Source organism: Procambarus clarkii, chromosome 56, assembly GCF_040958095.1.
Source record: "Procambarus clarkii isolate CNS0578487 chromosome 56, FALCON_Pclarkii_2.0, whole genome shotgun sequence".
Classification (NCBI taxonomy): Eukaryota; Metazoa; Arthropoda; class Malacostraca; order Decapoda; family Cambaridae; genus Procambarus; species Procambarus clarkii.
In genome coordinates, this window is record NC_091205.1 from 7929271 (window position 1) to 7953187 (window position 23917).

At 40.9% G+C, this 23917-nt stretch overlaps 1 protein-coding gene across 1 annotated transcript; it reads right to left on the reverse strand.

The window, feature by feature from the left end:
- Positions 1-676: 676 nt before the first annotated feature.
- On the reverse strand, positions 677-23539 carry LOC138353072 (uncharacterized). The gene is made up of 2 exons (XM_069305714.1): positions 23421-23539; positions 677-5703 (listed from the first exon to the last, which is right to left on the reverse strand). The coding sequence occupies exon 2, from the start codon at positions 5688-5690 to the stop codon at positions 3381-3383; it is 2310 nt and encodes a 769-aa protein (XP_069161815.1). The 5' UTR covers positions 5691-5703; positions 23421-23539; the 3' UTR covers positions 677-3380.
- Positions 23540-23917: the final 378 nt, after the last annotated feature.

Sequence of the window (23917 nt, forward strand, 5' to 3'; positions counted from 1 at the left end):
TGAAAAGTGAGTTCTGGCTACTAGGTACGACATATATATATATATATATATATATATATATATATATATATATATATATATATATTGTATTGGAAACATTGCTGATCAGACCTTTATATCCGCATGGTGGAACATGGTGGTTCCATGGGTTAAGAACCCTGTGGGTGGAAAAGCATCACCTGTTCTTAGTCCTACATTATGCTTGTTGAGCTTGAAACCGTTGTTCCTTGTTTGCTACATCTGACCTTTTGAAGAAATTATCAGGATCAACATTTTCCAAATTGTTCAATATTATAAAAGTTTCAATGAGGTCAGCCTCGTCGTGCCTGGTTTGCGTTGCTGTTAGCCCTGTGGCCCTCAACCGCTCCTGATATATCCCTGAATACGTGGGTAAAGTATGAGAATATCTTCTCATGTTCATTATGTAGGAGAATATTCCTGAGTGAATGAAATAATTACAACACAGTGGACACCGTTAGTTGAAAGCGACCGATGTTACACAATAAACAGTGTGTAACGTCGGTCGCTTTCAACCAACGGTGCTCACTGGGAAAAAGCTCCACTATCTTATGGTGTTTAGTCTAAAATCCTTGATAACGAGTATTCATTAACATCTTGTAGAGTGACGCTGGTCCTAGCTCCTGCTCACAGAGTTTCTGGGAATGAAAGTGAGGCAAATTGGTATAAATTTATTCAGTAATATAACATCAATAATAGCGTAAAAGTTAGTTATAAAAATGTAAATTGTTCTACAAACAAAATCACGTGAAACAGAACACTGACATATAGGCTGCTCGAAACTGAATTACATTCAACTATAATAACCCTCAACTGAATCTCTCATGTACTGTCTATCACAACCATCACTTTAACGATACCAACTGTAAGTACTACAGAGCAAAACTTGCCAACAATGTATTATCAAATAACCATAATGTGTCTCTAATTAACATCAATGCAAGGCCTCTTTAGCGAACACCATGATGATGTTGGTACCTTATTGCAATCACTAAACTACCAATTCTCCCTTGTTGTTCTTATTGAGACCTGGTTAAATGATGACATTACCCAACTATATAATATTCCCAATTATTCTGCTATCCACAACTGTAGACCTAACCAGAGAGGTGGGTGGTACACTAATTTAACAATTTAGTGCATTCAATTTAATTTATTACCATATGGAACTATCACGTACAAAAATGATCAAATCTAGTATATATATAGTATATATACATGGAGAGTATATATTTTCCCAGTTCAAATTGAAGGGCCTGAACACCAACTTAACTTTGGGAGCAGTCTACAGAATTCCTAATACTGTTGTAGCCGAATAAAATTCGAAGCCTAGAACCTTAATAATATAAAACAAGCTTAACAAAAATCAACTAATATTAACTGGAGATTTCAACATTGATCTATGCCAGCCTGATAACCCACTTGTTGCCAGCCTCCTCAACTGTATGAACTCCTGTATGTTTTTGCCTTTGATTACTAAACCCTCGAGAATTACTGAAACTGCCTCCACCCTTGACCACATTTGGACTACCTTAACCTCTCCACTAAGCTCAGGAATAATCGCCGATGATACAACAGACCACTACCCAACATTTCTCCTAACCGACATTTTTTAACCTTCTCCTCAAACAAAGAAAACAAGCTTTAGACTGCTTACTGAAGCTTCCATAAGTAATTTTACAACTGCTGCTGCAACATAAACTGGGAAACGGAATTTGGAAATATGACTAATGTTAATCTAAGAGCGCAGACATTTCTTCGCACAACTCGAAGCCTCTATAACTGTCGTTTACTTAGTAAGCAAGTCTCAACTAAAAGGGCCATCAACTCTTGACTCAATAAGGTTTTACTTACTTAAATAAATAAAAAAAAATAATATGAGAAGAAATGCAGGCTTGATATCATTCCCAGGGAATTGACTAAGCAATACTCCTCACTGCTTTCTAAGATATTAAAAAAAGTCAAGGCAACCCACTATGAAAATAATTTTAAACTTATAAAAGGTAACAAGAAGAAAATATGGGACACTATTTCCCAGATATTAGGGTCAAAGAAGAACTTGGATAAAAAAAATTATATATATTCCTAGCTGGAAATAGTAGAATGTTATCAGGCGCTGAGACAGCTACTAAATTCAATAGTTTCTTTTCTTCCATTGGCACCTCCTTGGCAAATGAGATCCCAGCATCCCTAGTAATGTGAGCGGAAACCTCTCTGACAGCTATTGTGAGCCTCTGTACATATTCCCAGCTAACTCCTTATATTTTTTTATATTACCCTGTCACTTAAAACTAAATCCTGTAACCCTTCCGAGATACCAACCGTAATCTATAAAAAGTCCTCCAGGTTTCTAGCTCCTGCAATAGCGTTGCTCTACAATAAATCTCTGGAGCTCCAAGCCTTCCCTGATGCTCTTAAAAAAACTTGCTTAAGTCATTTCAGTCCATAAGAGTGAAGATCTCCCCGAAATCAACAATTTCAGACCAATATCAGGCCTTCCCACCTTGTCCAAAATCTTTGAGTAGCTCCTGTACAAACAGCTCTATTCGTTTCTCGATAAACACAATATACTCAGTTCAAGCCAATATGGCTTCATGCCCCATAAAAGCACCAGTGATGCTCTTATAAATATGCTTAACCTATTACATGCAGCTCTTGAGAAAAATGTGTACCACATTGCTCTGTTTGTTTACCTAGGTAATGCGTTTGACACTTAACCACAATAACCTTCTCTCAAACTCCAACACTATGGAGTCAGAAGCCACTCTCTACAGTACTTGCAATCTTACCTCAGTGACAGGCAACAGTATGTTTCAGTGAACGAGTCTACTTCTCCTGTTTTACCAATATACATTGGCGTTCTGCAGGGTAGTATACTTGGTTCACTCTTCTTTCAGCGAGAGGAGAAAGAGATATCCGAAATTCGAATAATTTCGAACCCTCGACCAGGGTACTCCCAAGCCGTGCACCTTACCTCTGGACAACAACATTGTAAAAGTTATTCAAGATGGGATTCAATCGAATCTACAATACGTCTTGCTCCAATTTTTTTCATTGATATATCACGCTAGTGTGACCTGCTTGTGTAAATAATAATAATATAATATTAATGATAATAAATAAAGCCATTAATACGCAAAGCATTTCAGGCAAAACTTAAAATAATTCAGTTAATTTTGTTGTTATAGATAAAATGGAATGAAGACAATACTAAACAAGAAGTAAACTAACAAATGTGAAATGTTCAAGAAATGTATCTAATGATAAGCAATATAAAGGTGATAGAGTACAGGACAGTCAAGCTTTAGGTAGCCAAGGGTGAGGCTGTGAGGTAGTCAGTTGTTGGATGGTCGAACATATTATCAATAATGAGGTACTGAAGTGTGAGGAACAGGATGAGGCGCTTCACGCTTGATTGTGGTGATACCGTTGACGATGAGGAGTGAGGTGCTCTCTAGGAACTGTCTATCTGATGTCTTCTGCATCTCCGGCTCTTCTTCCCATTTATCCACTGTCTCATTCTCCTCTTTCACACTCACTTCTTCTGCTTCCTTAATCATGGGATAACTTCTCTGCATCACACAAGCACGTTTGATCACTTCTATGTCACATTTTTCCCTCACCTTGAGTTCCCTGGTTAAATAACAGTCGTTGCCAAGATCTTGATATCTTCCCCATATACCATTAATGTGTTTACTTTCTAAGTTATAATCCTCTGTCTCCACTTTTAGACCCACTTCTTCTGCCTCCCTAATCATGGGATAACATCTGTGCATCACACAAGCATGTTTGATCACTCCTATGTCACATTTATCCCTCACCTGCAGTTCCCTGGTTAAAATATAGTTGTTGCCAAGAACTCGACATGTTCCCCATATACCATTCATGTGATTACTGTCTAAATTATAATATGCTTCTGTATTTCCGAGATATTTTCTACCCTCATACTTATTTAGCTTATCATTCGTGTTTATCTTATCAAAATTAGTTTCACCAGTAAAACACGAATCCTGAGATAAGACGTTTACAGCTGTTTTATGATGATCTGCAGCTGGTTTGTGATGGTCTACAGCTGTTCTGTGATGGTCTACATCTGTTTCGTGATGGTCTACAGCTGTTTTGCGATAGTCTATACCTGTTTTGTGATAATCTACAGCTATTTCGCGATGGTCTACAACTGTTTCGTGATGGTCTATAGCTGTTTTGCGATAGTCTATAGCTGTTTTGTGATGGTCTACAGCTGTTTCGTGATGGTCTACAACCGTTTTGCGATGGTCTATAGCTGTTTTGTGATAGACTACATTGTCTCGTTGATGGTGCACAGCTGTGCTGTTGTGAACAGCTGGTGTATGGTCAGTAGGGACGCTTGTGACTTGCCGTTGGTCGATATTAATGTAAGCACCACTGCTGTCTCTTGACGTACTAACTGTATCAGAGTTGTAAACCTTCACTACCCAGGCTGGATTGATACGTTTTTTGCTATGAGTCATTCTATGGAGTAAGTTGTCATAACCTTTCCTTCCAGGTTCAGCATGATCAAGCAGATGCGTTAGAAGTCCTTCGTATGTTTTACAGTCCTCACGACAGAAGTCACATAAGAAACGTACATGTGTTTTCGTGCAATCCATGATCCTTCTATGTTTTCGAGCGGTGCTGTCATTATTAAACTGGGTTCCACATAGCTTACAAAAGAATGGTTTAAAAACATAGTTTCTCTTGCATCCAGTTTGTGAAGTTTGGTGACGGAGAACATGTCTTTTAGAGTTGAGCATCCTTCCACATTGTTCACACTGAACTCTGCCAATATTAGTATGAGTCATCGTGTGCAAGATAAGAGAACTTCTTACTGCAAATCTTTTCATGCATATGTCACACTTGTGAGGTTTTTCATTTGAATGTACGGATTTTAGATGACTTGCCACCGAAATTTTGCTTTTAAACTTTCTTCCACATTCTCCGCATTCAAATGGTCTTTCATTTGAATGTTTAACCATATGGTTTTTAAGTTTAAGGTTGGAGGTAAATTGTTTTTTACATATTTTACACTCAATCTTACTTTTTCTTTGACACAACAATATGTGCCCACGATAATTTATTCTCGTAACAAATTTTTCTGGGCAAGTGGTACATTGGTATTGTTTTTCTCCTGTATGACGCCGCATGTGGTCAGCTCGAGTTGCACTCTGAGTGAACCTTGCACCACAAGTATTGCACTCATAAGGTTTCTCACCTGTGTGACCTCTCATGTGCATAATGAGTACTGATCGTGTTGTGAAGGCCTTTGAGCAATTGTCACACTTGTATGGTCTCTCACCTGTGTGTTTTCTTCTGTGAATATCGAGGCCAGATTTTGTTACGAATTTCTTGTCACAGTCTTGGCACTCATGTGGTTTGTTTGCTTCATGTCTCTTCATGTGTCTTTCAAAGCTTAATGTTGTGGCGAATGTCAACTGGCAGATGTTACAGCGATGGGTTTTGGTTTTGGTGAGAGCACCACCAGCCTGTTGGTGCTCGCCGGCCTGTTGGTGCTCGCCGGCCTGTTGTATGTCTCCATTCTCCTGATGTTTCTCAGTGTGTTGCTCATCCTCGTTACACTGTTTCTCATCAGCCGATTGTCGGTTCTCAGCTGTTCGTTTGAGGAGCTTACTGGACAGTTTGCGGCTCCGTCCCATGACTGTCGTCCCTCTGGAACCAAACGAAAGATTGAATTATACACAAATGATTATCATAAGGCATTCGAGTGTTTAAAATCTGTGTGTACACATTTTTATCCAACATCTATAATTTGATTTAAGTTCTGTTAAGAGGATAATGAACGTTTACAGACTGTAAAATCCTAACATTCTAGACGAACAATCAGGGATCCCGTGTTCGATCCTTGGGCTGGACAGAGATGATTGGGTATGTTTTAATTCACCTAATGTAACTGTTCATCTAGAAGTATAAAGGCAACGAGTTAGTTAGGTGAGTTAAATTGAATTAGGCAACTGTTGTGTGTTGTTAGGCTCATTCACTTTTGTCCTTCACAAGTTCTTCCTTCTTCACCGTCTGGTATTCTCGTGAAAATTTGGGTCATTCAGCTCTTCAAACCTTCACAATAATTGAATGTTATTTTAAAACTGGACCCGAGTAGTTACCACGATACCAGTGTATAGTGTTTATATAATAATAATAATAATAATAATAATAATAATAATTTTTATTTAGGCAAAGGTACATACATAAAGAGATTTTACAAAGTTTGTTGGCTTTATAGATAGAGCTAGTACATACAATGCCTAAAGCCACTATTACGCAAAGCGTTTCGGGCAGGAAAAAACACTACTGACTAAAGCTTAAAACTAATGGGTAAAAAGAAAAAAATGCGTTGAGTACAAATAAAAATAGGGGTAAAAGAGGGGGGGAACATTGTTGAAAAAACAGAACAAATACAATTACAAATTATTACAGAAAATTACATTAAAACAGCGTTGATTTGAAAAACAAAAAAAACAAAAAACATACATGGGTTGACAATAGAGAGGTAAGGTAGGTTACAGGGAATTTATTAGGTATAGCTTCGTTTTTAACTTAAACTGGTTGAGAGAGGTACTGTCTTTAACATGGTTGGGAAGGTCATTCCACATTCTGGGCCCCTTGATTTGTAGAGCATTTCTGGTTTGATTAGGTCGTACTCTAGGAATATCAAAACTGTATTTATTTCTGGTGTGGTGCTCATGGGTTCTGTTACAACCTTCTATGAAGCTTTTGAGATCAGGATTGGCATTACAGTTTAGCGTTTTATATATGTATAATACACATGAGAGAATGTGCAGTGACTTAATGTCTAACATATTCAGGGATTTGAGTAGGGGTACCGAGTGATGTCTGGGGCCAGAATTGGATATTGTCCTAATAGCAGCTTTGTGTTGAGTAATTAGAGGACGTAAGTGATTTTGGGTAGTAGAGCCCCAAGCACAAATACCATAGTTGAGATATGGATAGATAAGGGAGTAATAGAGAGTCACCAGGGCAGGGCGTGGTACATAATATCTGATCTTAGAAAGAATGCCCACAGTTTTTGAAACTTTTTTTGATATGTTTAGAATGTGTCCCTGGAAATTCAGCTTGTGGTCAATGAGAATGCCAAGGAATTTGCCATCTAATTTGTTACAAATTTGGGTATTGTTTATTTTGAGATTTATTTGATTAGAGGATTTATTGCCAAACAGAATATAGAAAGTTTTGTCAATGTTAAGGGTGAGTTTGTTGGCAGTTAGCCACAGATGGACTTTATTTAGCTCAGTATTTACTGTGGCATTTAGAACAAGGGGATCAGGACTGGAGTAAATGAAGGTTGTGTCGTCAGCAAATAGGATTGGTTTGAGGTGTTGGGAGGCATTTGGAAGGTCATTAATGTAGATGAGAAAGAGGAGAGGGCCAAGTATGCTGCCCTGGGGAACACCAATGTTGATGGGTAGGGTGGGAGAAATTGTATTATTCACAGAAACACATTGGAGCCTGTCAGAAAGGTAGGATTTGAGGTATTGTAGGGAGTGTCCTCTGACACCATAATGATGTAATTTAAGAAGAAGGTTTTGGTGGTTGACAGTATCGAAAGCTTTACGCAGGTCCACAAATAACCCAACAGGGAACTCATTTTTATCAAGAGCTGTATGAATCGAGTTAAGCATACTAATAAGTGCATCGTTAGTGCTTTTTTTGGGCCTGAAGCCATATTGGCAAGGGCTAAGTATATTGAGTTTGGCTAGATATGAGTAAAGCTGCTTATAGATTAGTTTTTCAAAAATTTTAGACAAGTTTGGCAGGATTGATATAGGTCTGTAGTTGTTAACATCTGTGAGATCACCACATTTGTGGACAGGCGTTACTCTCGCTTTTTTTAGAATATCTGGAAAGGTTTGGAGTTCAAGTGACTTGTTGAAGAGCAAAGCAATAGCAGGGGCTAAAGATCTGGAGGCTTTTTTGTAGATTAAAGTTGGTATCTCCTCAAGGGCACCAGACTTGGTTTTAAGGGAAAGGATTATCTCATTGACGTCAATGGAATTAATAGGCTTTAGGTACAGAGACTGGGGATAGTTCCCTGTAAGATAGTCCTTAATGTCAGTACTGGAAGATGGAATATCATTAGCAAGGGATGAACCAATGGAAGAGAAGAACCTATTGAACTCAATAGCAGAATCAGAGGCTGAAAGCTGACCATCGTTATTAGACAGGAGAGTCGGTTTGTTATTTAAAGACTTCTTTGATCCCAATATTTGTGAAATTGTTCTCTCTATATATATATAGATGTGTATTTAACCCAATCTACTACAGTGGTACAGTTGAGTATGTTGTCCTCCCATTAGTGTCACAGGTGTGTGTATGTTGTCCTCCCATTAGTGTCACAGCTGTGTATGTTGTCCTCCCATTAGTGTCACAGCTGTGTATGTTGTCCTCCCATTAGTGTCACAGCTGTGTATGTTGTCCTCCCATTAGTGACACAGCTGTGTATGTTGTCCTCCCATTAGTGTCACAGCTGTGTATGTTGTCCTCCCATTAGTGACACAGCTGTGTATGTTGTCCTCCCATTAGTGTCACAGCTGTGTATGTTGTCCTCCCATTAGTGTCACAGCTGTGTATGTTGTCCTCCCATTAGTGTCACAGCTGTGTATGTTGTCCTCCCATTAGTGTCACAGCTGTGTATGTTGTCCTCCCATTAGTGTCACAGCTGTGTATGTTGTCCTCCCATTAGTGTCACAGGTGTGTGTATGTTGTCCTCCCATTAGTGTCACAGCTGTGTATGTTGTCCTCCCATTAGTGACAAAGCTGTGTATGTTGTCCTCCCATTAGTGTCACAGCTGTGTATGTTGTCCTCCCATTAGTGACACAGCTGTGTATGTTGTCCTCCCATTAGTGTCACAGCTGTGTATGTTGTCCTCCCATTAGTGACACAGCTGTGTATGTTGTCCTCCCATTAGTGTCACAGCTGTGTATGTTGTCCTCCCATTAGTGTCACAGCTGTGTATGTTGTCCTCCCATTAGTGTCACAGGTGATTGTATGTTGTCCTCCCATTAGTGTCACAGCTGTGTATGTTGTCCTCCCATTAGTGTCACAGCTGTGTATGTTGTCCTCCCATTAGTGTCACAGCTGTGTATGTTGTCCTCCCATTAGTGTCACAGGTGTGTGTATGTTGTCCTCCCATTAGTGTCACAGCTGTGTATGTTGTCCTCCCATTAGTGTCACAGGTGTGTATGTTGTCCTCCCATTAGTGTCACAGGTGTGTATGTTGTCCTCCCATTAGTGTCACAGCTGTGTATGTTGTCCTCCCATTAGTGTCACAGCTGTGTATGTTGTCCTCCCATTAGTGTCACAGCTGTGTATGTTTTCCTCCCATTAGTGACACAGGTGTGTATGTTGTCCTCCCATTAGTGTCACAGCTGTGTATGTTTTCCTCCCATTAGTGACACAGGTGTGTATGTTGTCCTCCCATTAGTGACACAGGTGTGTATGTTGTCCTCCCATTAGTGACACAGGTGTGTATGTTGTCCTCCCATTAGTGTCACAGCTGTGTATGTTGTCCTCCCATTAGTGTCACAGCTGTGTATGTTGTCCTCCCATTAGTGACACAGGTGTGTATGTTGTCCTCCCATTAGTGACACAGGTGTGTATGTTGTCCTCCCATTAGTGTCACAGCTGTGTATGTTGTCCTCCCATTAGTGTCACAGCTGTGTATGTTGTCCTCCCATTAGTGTCACAGCTGTGTATGTTGTCCTCCCATTAGTGTCACAGCTGTGTATGTTGTCCTCCCATTAGTGTCACAGGTGTGTATGTTGTCCTCCCATTAGTGTCACAGGTGTGTATGTTGTCCTCCCATTAGTGTCACAGGTGTGTATGTTGTCCTCCCATTAGTGTCACAGGTGTGTATGTTGTCCTCCCATTAGTGTCACAGCTGTGTATGTTGTCCTCCCATTAGTGTCACAGGTGTGTATGTTGTCCTCCCATTAGTGTCACAGGTGTGTATGTTGTCCTCCCATTAGTGTCACAGCTGTGTATGTTGTCCTCCCATTAGTGTCACAGGTGTGTATGTTGTCCTCCCATTAGTGTCACAGGTGTGTATGTTGTCCTCCCATTAGTGTCACAGCTGTGTATGTTGTCCTCCCATTAGTGTCACAGGTGTGTATGTTGTCCTCCCATTAGTGTCACAGGTGTGTATGTTGTCCTCCCATTAGTGTCACAGCTGTGTATGTTGTCCTCCCATTAGTGTCACAGGTGTGTATGTTGTCCTCCCATTAGTGTCACAGGTGTGTATGTTGTCCTCCCATTAGTGTCACAGGTGTGTATGTTGTCCTCCCATTAGTGTCACAGCTGTGTATGTTGTCCTCCCATTAGTGTCACAGGTGTGTATGTTGTCCTCCCATTAGTGTCACAGCTGTGTATGTTGTCCTCCCATTAGTGTCACAGGTGTGTATGTTGTCCTCCCATTAGTGTCACAGCTGTGTATGTTGTCCTCCCATTAGTGTCACAGGTGTGTATGTTGTCCTCCCATTAGTGTCACAGGTGTGTATGTTGTCCTCCCATTAGTGTCACAGCTGTGTATGTTGTCCTCCCATTAGTGTCACAGGTGTGTATGTTGTCCTCCCATTAGTGTCACAGGTGTGTATGTTGTCCTCCCATTAGTGTCACAGGTGTGTATGTTGTCCTCCCATTAGTGTCACAGCTGTGTATGTTGTCCTCCCATTAGTGTCACAGGTGTGTATGTTGTCCTCCCATTAGTGTCACAGCTGTGTATGTTGTCCTCCCATTAGTGTCACAGCTGTGTATGTTGTCCTCCCATTAGTGTCACAGGTGTGTATGTTGTCCTCCCATTAGTGTCACAGGTGTGTATGTTGTCCTCCCATTAGTGTCACAGGTGTGTATGTTGTCCTCCCATTAGTGTCACAGCTGTGTATGTTGTCCTCCCATTAGTGTCACAGGTGTGTATGTTGTCCTCCCATTAGTGTCACAGGTGTGTATGTTGTCCTCCCATTAGTGTCACAGGTGTGTATGTTGTCCTCCCATTAGTGTCACAGCTGTGTATGTTGTCCTCCCATTAGTGTCACAGGTGTGTATGTTGTCCTCCCATTAGTGTCACAGCTGTGTATGTTGTCCTCCCATTAGTGTCACAGGTGTGTATGTTGTCCTCCCATTAGTGTCACAGCTGTGTATGTTGTCCTCCCATTAGTGTCACAGCTGTGTATGTTGTCCTCCCATTAGTGTCACAGGTGTGTATGTTGTCCTCCCATTAGTGTCACAGGTGTGTATGTTGTCCTCCCATTAGTGTCACAGGTGTGTATGTTGTCCTCCCATTAGTGTCACAGCTGTGTATGTTGTCCTCCCATTAGTGTCACAGGTGTGTATGTTGTCCTCCCATTAGTGTCACAGCTGTGTATGTTGTCCTCCCATTAGTGTCACAGCTGTGTATGTTTTCCTCCCATTAGTGTCACAGGTGTGTATGTTGTCCTCCCATTAGTGTCACAGCTGTGTATGTTGTCCTCCCATTAGTGTCACAGGTGTGTATGTTGTCCTCCCATTAGTGTCACAGCTGTGTATGTTGTCCTCCCATTAGTGTCACAGGTGTGTATGTTGTCCTCCCATTAGTGTCACAGCTGTGTATGTTGTCCTCCCATTAGTGTCACAGGTGTGTATGTTGTCCTCCCATTAGTGTCACAGGTGTGTATGTTGTCCTCCCATTAGTGTCACAGCTGTGTATGTTGTCCTCCCATTAGTGTCACAGGTGTGTATGTTGTCCTCCCATTAGTGTCACAGCTGTGTATGTTGTCCTCCCATTAGTGTCACAGGTGTGTATGTTGTCCTCCCATTAGTGTCACAGGTGTGTATGTTGTCCTCCCATTAGTGTCACAGCTGTGTATGTTGTCCTCCCATTAGTGTCACAGGTGTGTATGTTGTCCTCCCATTAGTGTCACAGCTGTGTATGTTGTCCTCCCATTAGTGTCACAGGTGTGTATGTTGTCCTCCCATTAGTGTCACAGCTGTGTATGTTGTCCTCCCATTAGTGTCACAGGTGTGTATGTTGTCCTCCCAATATAAAAACAATAATTTACTGTTCAGTACTCAATAAGTTTGCCTTTAATATTTCATGATCCTTTAGAATCTACATTCTAGTTAAGATTCTATTACTCTACTAAGTAAACCTCATTAATAAACTGGTGACGAACCACACTGGTTCCTAGATATATATGAATTTCTAGAAATATCCCCCCCCCCAATGTTGATATTTGAGGCTTTTAACTTTAATCAATTAGTAATACAGTCCATTCATTCTCTTTAAGTGATTGTTAAATAATTTAACACACATAGGCACTGGTTCTATAGTGTCAGTCTTATAATCCCTTTATTTGTTTTCCCTCTTTTCTCAAAAGTGGGTGGTCCTTCGATTATATTAATTTTCATGATTAAATAATTCCATATTTGAGTTAAAGCCCCAGATAACCAACACGTGCCCCTTGTGTTAAATATCCTGTCTTTATCTACCCTATCAATTCCCTTGAAAATCTTGAATGTGGTGATCATGTCCCCCCTTAACTCTTGTCTTCCAGCGAAGTAAGGTTTAATTCCCGTAGTCTTCCTTCGTAGCTCATACCTCTCCGCTCAGGTATTAGTCTGGTGGCAAACCTCTGAACCTTTTCCAGTTTAGTCTTATCCTTGACTAGATATGGACTCAATGCTGGGGCTGCATACTCCAGGATTGGCCTGACATATGTGGTATACAAGGTTCTGAATGATTCCTTACACAAGTTTCTGAATGCCGTTCTTATGTTGGCCAGCCTGGCATATGCCGCTTATGTCATCCTCTTGATATGGGCAGCAGGGGACAGGTCTGGCATGATATCAACCCCCAAGTCTTTTTCTCTCTCTGACTCTTGAAGAATTTCATCTCCCAGATGATACCTTGTATCTGGCCTCCTGCTCTCTACACCTATTTTCATTACATTACATTTGCTTGGGTTAAACTCTAACAACCATTTGTTCGACCATTCCTTCAGCTTGTCTAGGTCTTCTTGAAGCCTCAAGCAGTCCTCCTCTGTCTTAATCCTTCTCATAATTTTGGCATCATCAGCAAACATTGAGAGAAATGAATCTATACCCTCCGGGAGATCATTTACATATATTAGAAACAAGATAGGACCGAGTACAGAGCCCTGTGGGACTCCACTGGTGACTTCACGCCAATCTGAGGTCTCACTCCTCACCGTAACTCTCTGCTTCCTATTGCTTAGGTACTCCCTTATCACTGGAGCACCTTACCAGCTACACCTGCCTGTCTCTCCAGCTTATGTACCAGGCTCTTATGCGGTACTGTGTCAAAGGCTTTCCGACAATCCAAGAAAATGCAGTCTGCCCAGCCTTCTCTTTCTTGCTTATACTTTGTCACCTGGTCGTAGAATTCTATTAAGCCAGTCAGGCAAGATTTACCCTCCCTGAACCCATGTTGGCGATTTGTCACGAAGTCCCTTCTCTCCAGATGTGTTACTAGTTTTTTTCTCATGATCTTTTCCATCACCGTGCATGGTATACAAGTCAAGGACACTGGCCTGTAGTTCAGTGTCTCTTGCCTGTCGCCTTTTTTGTATATTGGGACCACATTCGCCCTCTTCCATATTTCTGGTAGGTTTCCCGTCTCCAGTGACCTATTATACACTATGGAGAGTGGCAAGCAAAGTGCCTCTGCACACTCTTTCAGTACCCATGGCGAGATCCTCTCTGGACCAACAGCCTTTCTAACATCCAGATCCAGCAGGTGTCTCCTGACCTCCTCTCTCGTAATTTCGAAGGCCGCCTGGTTTACTTCCCTTTCTCCTAGCACAGTGATCTCACCTTGTTCTATTGTGAAGACTTCCTGGAACCTCTTGTTGAGTTCTTCACACACCTCTTTGTCATTCTCTGTGTACCTGTCCTCGCCTGTTCTAAGTTTCATTACCTGTTCTTTAACTTTTGTTTTCCTCCTAATGTGACTGGAGTAGCTTTGGTTCGACCTTGGCTTTATTTGCTATATAATTTTCATAATTTTTCTCTGCTTCTCTTCACACCCTAACATACTCATTCCTGGCTCTCTGGTATCTCTTTCTGCTTTCTGGTGTTATGTTATTCCGGAAGTTCCTCCACACTCTTTTGTTCAGTCCCTTTGCTTCCATACATGCCCTATTATACCATGGATTCTTCATTTGCTTCTCGGATTTTTCCCTTTGGGCCGAGATGAACCTGTTTACTGCCTCCTGACACTTTTGGGTGAAATAGTCCATCATATCTTATACAGACTTAGCTCTGAGGTTTGTGTCCCAAAGTATTTTCCTTAGGAAACTTCTCATCTCATAATTCCCCTTTCGGTATGCCAGCCTTTTGTTTCCTAGTTCTTTTTTGGGGAGATAATTCCTAGCTCTACCATGTTGTTGTTGTTAAAGATTCGCTACCTGGAACAGAGTTCCAAGTAGCACGGGCTATGGTGAGCCCGTAGTGCCTTATAGCTCTACCAGGTACTCAAAGTTCAATACACTGTGATCACTCATTCCCAAGGGTGCTTCCATCTTAACTTCCCTTATATCCCACTCATCAGATCGAGCATGGCTGGTTCATCTTCTCCTCTCATTCTTGTTAGTTCCTTGATGTGCTGGCTTAGAAAGTGCCTTGTTGCCACGTCCAGCAGCTTATCTTTCCATGTTTCTGGTCCTCCATGCAGGTCTCTGTTCTTCCACTCTATCTTTCCGTGGTTGAAGTCTCCCATGATTAGTAGTCCAGATCTATTCATGCTAGCAACAGAAGCTGCTCTCTCTAATATGTTAATGGTGGCCATGTTGTTTCTATCATATTCCTGTCTGGGCCTTCTGTCATTTGGTGGTGGATTATATATGACTACGACTATAATTTTTTGTCCACCAGTTTTTACGGTACCTGTTATGTAGTCTCTGAAACCTTCACATCCCTGAATAACCATCTCCTCAAATTCCCAGCCTTTTCTTACCAGCAGAGCTACACCAGCACCACCTCTTCCTTCTCTCTGTTTCCTCATAACATAATTGTCCTGTGGGAACACTGCATTTGTTATGGTTTTCGTTAGCTTTGTTTTTGTGAGTGCTGTTATGTCTGGGTTTTCTTCTAGTGCCCATTCTCCAAGTTCATTTGCTTTATTTATAATTCCATCTATGTTAGTGTACATTGCCTTGAGGCTCGCTTTCTTCTGTCCCTTCTCAAATCATCTCCTTGGTGAGTGTTCTGCTGGTGGGAGAAGCTGTTCCATGCGTGTGAGGATTTGTGAGGTGGATAACAGGGTCTCAGTGGATACTGGGGTGAGGGGTGGGGGGTCAAGTGAAGAATGGGGGGAGGGGGCAGGGGGGATATGGGATGAAGGGGGAGGGAGAACAGGAAGGAAAAGGGGGGAGGGGGGACATATCGGGAGAAGGGGAGGGGTAGCAGGGTGGGAATGGGGTTTGGGGGGAGGGAGATTTGGCTGAGCATTTGAGTGGGGGCAGGGAGGGTTTGGGGTAGGGGGGGGTTTCTATGCAGAGGAGGGTGGTGGGGTTGTCCTCCCCTCTGGCGTTACTGGGTAGCTGGTTGTGGGTTCCCCCCTCACCTCTGAGGATGTTGTGTTGGGAGCTGTGATTTCCTAGTTTTCCCCTCTCGCCCTGCGTTTCTTCCTTGCTTCGGCCGCCGTGGCTCTCCTCCCTCATCATGTCCCTCTGGAGGAATACGTTTTTGAATTCTCCCATATATTGTAGGTGGCTCTTCCTTGTTAGAATCTTCTCCTTTGTGTTCTCTGTTGCTAACACTATCTTTAACACACGGTCTCGATCTTTGTTGTACCAGCTTAGCCTGAAAACCTTCTCAATGCTATGCTCACTTCCATGTCTAGTGCCTTCAGTATTTCATCCACTGCCGCTTTGTCCTTATCATTCCACTCTGTCCTATTGGAACCTTCCTGCTCTTTAATACCCACAGCTACCACTGATCGAGGGGGAAGTGTGTGTTCCCCCTTCCTCAAGGGGGAAAATTCTACATGTGTGTGTGTGTGTACTCACCTAGTTGTGCTTGCAGGGGTTGAGCTCTGGCTCTTTGGTCCCGCCTCTCAACCGTCAATCAACAGGTGTACAGATTCCTGAGCCTATTGGGCTCTATCATATCTACACTTGAAACTGTGTATGGAGTCAGCCTCCACCACTTCACTTCCTAATGCATTCCATTTGTCAACCACTCTGACACACTGTGTGTATGTGTGTGTGTGTGTGTATGTGTGTGTGTGTGTGTGTATGTATGTAAATAACACTCAGGTAGGGGTTACCCCTACACTCAGGCTCGTTACCTGACAGAAACCCCCCTGACAGGGGTTTCTGTCAGGTAACGAGCCTTATCTTCCCACTTGCGTGCGACACCGGTCACCCTACTCCTGCCCCACGCCTATCCCCCCTGCTCAACCTTAGTCACGACACCCGCACTGCCCTCTTCCTTATATCCTCCCTTGCCCCCCAACAGCTCCCCCACCAATCGATCATATCTTCCCCCCTCGCACCCTACCAACTCCTCCGTATCTCACCCCCTCTCATTGCCAGCTCCTGTAAAATGAAATAATTATGTCTCTTTTTTTTCTCTCTCTTATTTTCCCGTTCTACATCTATCTCTCTCGTCTCATGGAACAATGTATCTTGTAAAAACAGCTTTTACAATGCATTTTACCACTATTCTTCTTACTGTATTTTGTCAATACTCAAGTGTTTAGGGCTCAACTGTTCTATATTCCGGGCATGTTCTTACATGTTCTCTGCATATCGTTATTCGTTCTTACATGCTTCCTCCGTCCTTTGAATATTCTTACATGTACTCTGCACTTCTTCTTATGCGTTTTGCATGTTCTTAAATATTCTCCAAATGTTCATTTCATATTTGCATGTTATCTCCATGTTCTCCAAATTTTTGCAGCATGTTCTTTGCACACTTACTCTCCATGTTCTCAGAACGTTCTTACAAGTTCTCTGCACAACTTATTACACGTTCTTACATGATCTTTGCCTGCCTTTTACGTGTTTTCTTTATGTTATGCATGTTCTCAGCATGTTCTCAACGGTATTCATGTTCTCTATAAGTTCAGTTCACACTCTTTTCATATTCTTATGTGTATTCTGTATTTCTTTAAAGCAAAATGTACAATTGTTTCAATTACATCTTTATACATAAATAGTTCTTTGTTATATATTATCAACAGCATTACTGTTTCTCAACAAATTTAATTATATATTTTCCAGTTTATTTACTTTAAAAATATTTATTTAAAATTTATTTATAAGTTATTAACAAAAGTTATATTATTTACTTACAAATGTTATTTACAAAACTTTTACTCATTTATATACTTATTGCAAAACTATGTTAATGTATTTCTCTTTATCAATTTAATATTTCTTACTTATATTGTTCTTAAACAAAGCTACACTTTATGCTTTAACAAATTTACTAAAACAATCTTTTCTTAACGTTTCTTAAATAAAATCACTCCTCATTCAACTGTAAAATAGTCTAATGTATCGTCTTCGCATCCTTTCTTAGCTAAAATAGTTTTGCTTTCAATCAAAATAGTCACGGGAATCTTTCATAACGTTTCTTAACTAACATTATTCTTCCTGTAGTAGGAAAATGGTCAAAGGTAATTTTGTTCATAATATTTATAAATCCCTACAGACAAAAATCAGAGGATACAACTGATGATTTACTATAAAACCAGAAAAACGGCCAGCCTACTCATGAGAAACTCTCCAGACACAAAGCAGAACGCTTTAAAAGAGACCAACGTCGTCTATGCCTTCAAATGCCCACTTGGGGACTGTAAGCTCCAAAAAACCCAGTATATAGGCAAGACAACAACATCTCTTTCTAGGCGTTTAACGATGCATAAGCAACAGGGCTCCATTAAGGAACATATAATCTCTTCCCACAACCAAACCATCGCCAGAGAAATCCTAGTAAACAACACAGAAATCATCGATAGATACAGCGATAGCAGACGGCTTGACGTTTGCGAGGCACTGCACATTAAGAAGTCAACACCAGCAATCAACAGCCAATTAATGCACAACTATATTCTACCCACCTCAAGACTCCGCTCCAATATAGAAGCATCAAGAAATATGGACCAATAGGCTTTCTACAATCACTTCCATTTCAATACCCATTGTTTCGTGTTCTGTCTTGTGTTGATGAAATTAATACCCTATTAAATACCACCTCACCCCATCCACCTCACTCAAATGTAGATATAAACAAATCGGAAATATGTAAGTTCTATTCAGTTGTGTATGTGTAAAGTCTTTGAAAATGTAATAAGTTTTACGAAACGCGCTCAAGTGTCGCGTCAGACTAGAAATAAAAATGAATTTTGGAGAATTGATTTTTGAATTACCTCCAACAGTGAAAAGAAATGTACGAAAGATTGAGAAAATTCGTGTTAGAATTATTAATCTTACTTTTTCGGTCATATTTAATAATATATGTCTACAGGAAAGACTGCTACCAAAATATACTAATATTTATAAACTAAACTTACTCTCAGAGACATCTTTACGCGTAAAAGGATACTCTCCGAGCCATCAAGGATATTCTTCAAGACACTCTCCATGCTCTCCCTTCAGCGAAATAGTGAGTGAGCTAGGGAGTAGTGATCACAAAGAAGATTTAGCATTGAATGGAATATATTTGTAAGATAAAATTATGTTAAAGTGCCAGATTTCCGAAAAGCTGATTTTAATGGCCTAAGGAATTTTTGAGGTGTCCTGTGCATGGGGGGGGGGGGGGGGGGGGGGACGATCTTGGAGCGAGACGTGAACCCAGCGATGGGTCACGTATATCTTGAGGTTATCTTGAGATGATTTCGGGGCTTAGGGTCTTCGCGGCCCGGTCCTCGACCAGGCCTTCTTTTTGTTACACATCCCCCAGGAAGCAGCCCGTAGCAGCTGTCTAACTCCCAGGTACCTGTTTACTGCTAAGTAACAGGGGCATCAGGGAGAAAGAAACATTTTGTCCATTTATCTCCGCCTCCACCGAGGATCGAACCCGGAACCTCAGGACTACGAATCCGAAGCGCTGTCCACTCAGCTGTCAGGCGCACGTTAAAAGAGATTTCGATGTTGATTCAAAAATAACTTATATAAAAATATTCTAAGCCAAGCACAGGAACGAAGTATTCCATACAAATTGAATAGCTCGAATAATAATGACCCGAAATGGATAACAAAGGATCTGAAGAACCTTATAGGTAGAAAGGGAGCTTGGTACAAAAGGATAAAGAATGGGGAAGTCAGTTTAGAACAAGAATTCGTCCAACTGGTTAGAAATATTAAAAAAAGAGATAATGAGGGCAAAAAGAAACTATGAAGTTAGCATAGCAGGGGCAAGCAAAGACAAATCATAAAGACTTTTTTTTCAGTTATATCGAACAAAGATTAGAGAAAGGACAGGTCCATTAAAATCTGAGACAGGTCAGATAACTGATAAAGACGAAGAGATGAGTAGTATTTTCAATAAATATTTTATTTGTATTTACTAAAGAAGAACTTAACATTATGCCTTCAGCCGAACAAGTCTATGTTGGTGTGGAAGAGGACAGGATGACTAGTTTAGCAGTTACCAGGGAGGATGTTATTAAGCTAATTGGCCGATAGTTTGACGCAAGTGATCTATCTCTTTTCTTGAAAATTGGTACCACATTAGCAACCTACCACGACTCTGGTACTCTGTCTGACTAATTATTTATTAAATATGGTAGACAGTGGCTCGCAAAGCTCCACTTTGCATTTTTTAAGCACCCTGGCAAACACTTCGTCCAGCCCTGGGGATTTGTTTGGCTTGAGTTTCACTGTTTGTTTAACGTCTATTGTGGGAAAGTTGCTTGAAGCAAACATTGCAAATACTATCAGTCTTCATCTTGTAAAACATAGATTAATAAAAAATTCACAACATGGTTTTACAAATGGCCGTTCATGTTTAACAAATTTGCTATCATTTTATTCCAGCATAGTTGAGGCAGTTGATAGTGGTAAGATTTATAATTTTTGTACGTTGACTTTAGCAAAGATTTTGATACAGTGCCACATAAAAAATTTATTAAAAAGATAGAGGCTCACGGTATTGGGGGTTCTATATTAAGTTGGATTATGGCATGGCTATACCAAAGGAAACAAAGAGTTAGTATAATAATAATAATAATAATAATAATAATAATAATAATAATAATAATAATAATAATAATAATAATAATAATAATAATAATATTATATTTAGGAAAAGTACATGCATAGATGCAGAGTTAAAAACCTTCAGATTATTTATAGACAGAGCAAGTACATACAAATACCTAAAGCCACTAATACGCAGAGCGTTTCGGGCAAGGTGTGGAAGAAAAAAAAATTAGACTAAAACTTAATAGTAATTGAGCTTAAAGTATAAATTCGATTGAAACAAAAAATAAAAGATAAAAGAAAGGGGGGAACATGGTAGAAAATAGCCAATACACAAGTTGGTCAACAAACAGCATTGTTTAAAAATAGTAAGACATGGGTTAACATTTAGGGGTAAGGTATGTTACATGGAGTTAATTAGGTAGTACTTAGTTTTCATCTTAAACTGGTTGGGAGATGTACAGCATTTGACATGATTGGGAAGGTCATTCCATATTCTGGGTCTCTTGATTTGTAGAGCATTTCTAGTTTGATTAAGTCGTAATCTTGGAATATCAAATAGGTATTTGTGTCTTGTGTGGTGCCCATGGGTTCTGTTACCACCTTCTAAGAAGCTTTTAAGGTCAGGACTGACATTACAGTTCAGAGTTTTAAATATATAGAGTACACATGAGAGGATGTGCAATGACAATATTTTTTTTTTTTTTTTTTTTGAGATATATACAAGAGTTGTTACATTCTTGTACAGCCACTAGTACGCGTAGCGTTTCGGGCAAGTCCTTAATCCTATGGTCCCTGGAATACGATCCCCTGCCGCGAAGAATCGTTTTTTCATCCAAGTACACATTTTACTGTTGCGTTAAACAGAGGCTACAGTTAAGGAATTGCGCCCAGTAAATCCTCCCCGGCCAGGATACGAACCCATGACATAGCGCTCGCGGAACGCCAGGCGAGTGTCTTACCACTACACCACGGAGACTGCAATCATATCTAACATATTCAGAGATTTGAGTAAGGGTACCGAGTGCTGTCTGGGGCCAGAGTTAGATATTGTTCTAATAGTAGCTTTGTGTTGGATAATTAGAGGACGTAAATGATTTTGGGTAGTAGAACCCCAAGCACAAATACCATAGTTGAGATAAGGATAGATGAGGGAGTAATAGAGCGTCACCAGGGCAGGGCGAGGTACATAATATCTGATCTTAGAAAGAATGTCAACAGTTTTAGAAAAATGGGGTAAAACGGGGTTAAGTAAGAGTGGGAAAATGTTGTGAGTGCCTCAAGGCTCTGTCCTGGGACCTCTGTTATGTATTTATTTATTTTTATTAATTTATACAAGAGCTCTTACATTCTTGTACAGCCACTAGCACGCATAGTGTTTTGGGCAAGTCCTTAATCCTAATTTTCAGACACACACATCCCCAGGAAGCTGCCCGTAGCAGCTATCTAACTCACAGGTACCTATTTACTGCTAGGTGAACAGGTACATCAGGGTGAAAGAAACTCTGCTCATTTTTTCTGCCTCTGCCGGGAATCGAACCCAGACTCTTAGATCTACGCACGCCGAGCGCTGTCCACTCCACCGTCAGGCTCCGAATTATTATTATTATTCATAATATATATAAATGATTTAGATTCCGGTTTGAGAAGCAATATTTGCAAATTTGCTGATGATATAAAAATCAGGAGGGAAATAAATCCCGCAAATTTGAAACCTGTCATGAAGAAAGATTGACGAAGCTTAAATTACATTCTCTAATGTTCCAGAGATGTGTAAATAATTCAAAATGATCTGCTACCAGAAATCTTAGTCAAATATCCCCAGTTTACTAACTGTAGGTAGTAACTAAGTGACTGGAACCTATCCACCGCTGCCCACTGGATGGGGGACGGTGTGCAGTTCAAACATATCAATTGTGACATTAACTCTGCACATATGTCAGTTGCTTAATTTAGGAACCGTACTTGTGGTCGGTCTCGAGTCCATTGTTGATGCGACGATGTGCATTGAATTCTGTAACTAGCTCATCAAGACTGTAACTTGCTTAGCTAAATGAATTGTGGAGCTCAGTCCCTGAGCCCATTATGTGCCTCTGTAACCCTTTCCACTACCGCCCACAAGATGGGTATGGGGCATAATAAATGACCTAAACTAACATACCGAACCAGTATTTACCCAGGTCTTTCCTAAATCTAAACTTATCCAACTTAAATCTAGATAAGTTTAGATTTAGGAAACACATGAGTAAATACGGGTTTCGTAACAGGGTTGTTGATTTGTTGAACCAATTACCGCGTAACATAATAGAAGTAAGATCCCATGATTGTTCCAAGCACATATTAGACATTTATATGAATAAGATTGGGTGGATATAAGTAAGAGCTGCTTCATATGGGCCAATAGGCCTTTTGTAGTTACCTTCATTCTTATGTTCACTACGGGCCCCTGCTACTTGGAACTTTTTGTTTAGAGTAGCTGAATCTAAAACAACAACAACAAACATCAATTTATTTAAGTCCTGCTCTATGTTCAGGACAAAACTATACTATCTGATTGGTCAGTAAACAGGTGTGGCCTACATGTAGCCGGCAGAGGTCTGGAGGTCTGAAGCCCCTACACCTTCCTCCCCTCACAAATTCATTCCTTCTAACCCCGAGGGATGTGCTTGTTAGGATGGGGGGGGGGGGGGGGGGGAGGAAGGAGAGAAAGGTCACCACAGGTGCTCTTCACTCCTTCCCTCTCCTCCCCCACCCCCCCCGTCCCTATACACACCGGCAGAGTTCCACCCCCAGAGAGCCCGGGGGCAGCTTTAGCTGTTACCTTCTTCTTTTTCACATATCTATCAGGCTTATACAGTCTCAACAATTAATAATCTACCTTCTTTATTAAGTATTACTGTTCTTGCTAAATGATTCATGCTGATAAGACACTGGGCACTATATCCAACAGTGCCGTTATCGAAGCCCCGCCCCCCTAAGGTCGAGCTATACAAACACACCCCAGGATGGAACCCCACAACAACTGCCTAACTCCCGGGTACCTATTTACTGCTAGGTAAACAGACACATTAGGTTAAAGGAAATGTGCCCAATCATTTCTCTCCGGCCTAAGAATCGAACCCGGTTTCCCGATTGAGTGTCGAGAATGAAGAGCCAACTGCACTATGACGGTATACGGCACAGGAATGTAAAATGCAGCTACATACCGCAACAGTGTAGATCACACTATGCAGCGCTGGCGTTCACAGTTGTAAGAGTCAGACTGTGTTAGGAAAACGTTTTGTAGACCCCCCACGAGCGCGGCGGCACCTAACGTCCACAAGTGGAGACTGAGGCAGCAAGGCGTCGACGGCCGCCAATACTATCTCCTAATCTCCCCGTACTTGCCATAATTCGCCATATACGTGGCGCCCCGTATACTTGTTATTTATTTATTTATTTATTTATTTATTTATTTATTTATTTTTTTTTTTTTTTATATATACAAGACGGTACATAGGGTTTATTAGCGTACAGAGACTTGAAGTTAGACATTCCTGTAAATTGATCAGACCACACACTAGAAGGTGAAGGGACGACGACGTTTCGGTCCGTCCTGGACCATTCTCAATCGAATTACTGTCCAAAACGCTAATGACGTCGTCGTCTCTTCACCGTCTAGTGTGTGGTCTGGTCAACTTACTTTAGCCACGTTATTGTGACT

Excerpts from the sequence above, each read along its gene's own strand:
- LOC138353072 (XM_069305714.1), bottom strand. The coding sequence starts at position 5,690 with ATGGGACGGAGCCGCAAACTGTCCAGTAAGCTCCTCAAACGAACAGCT.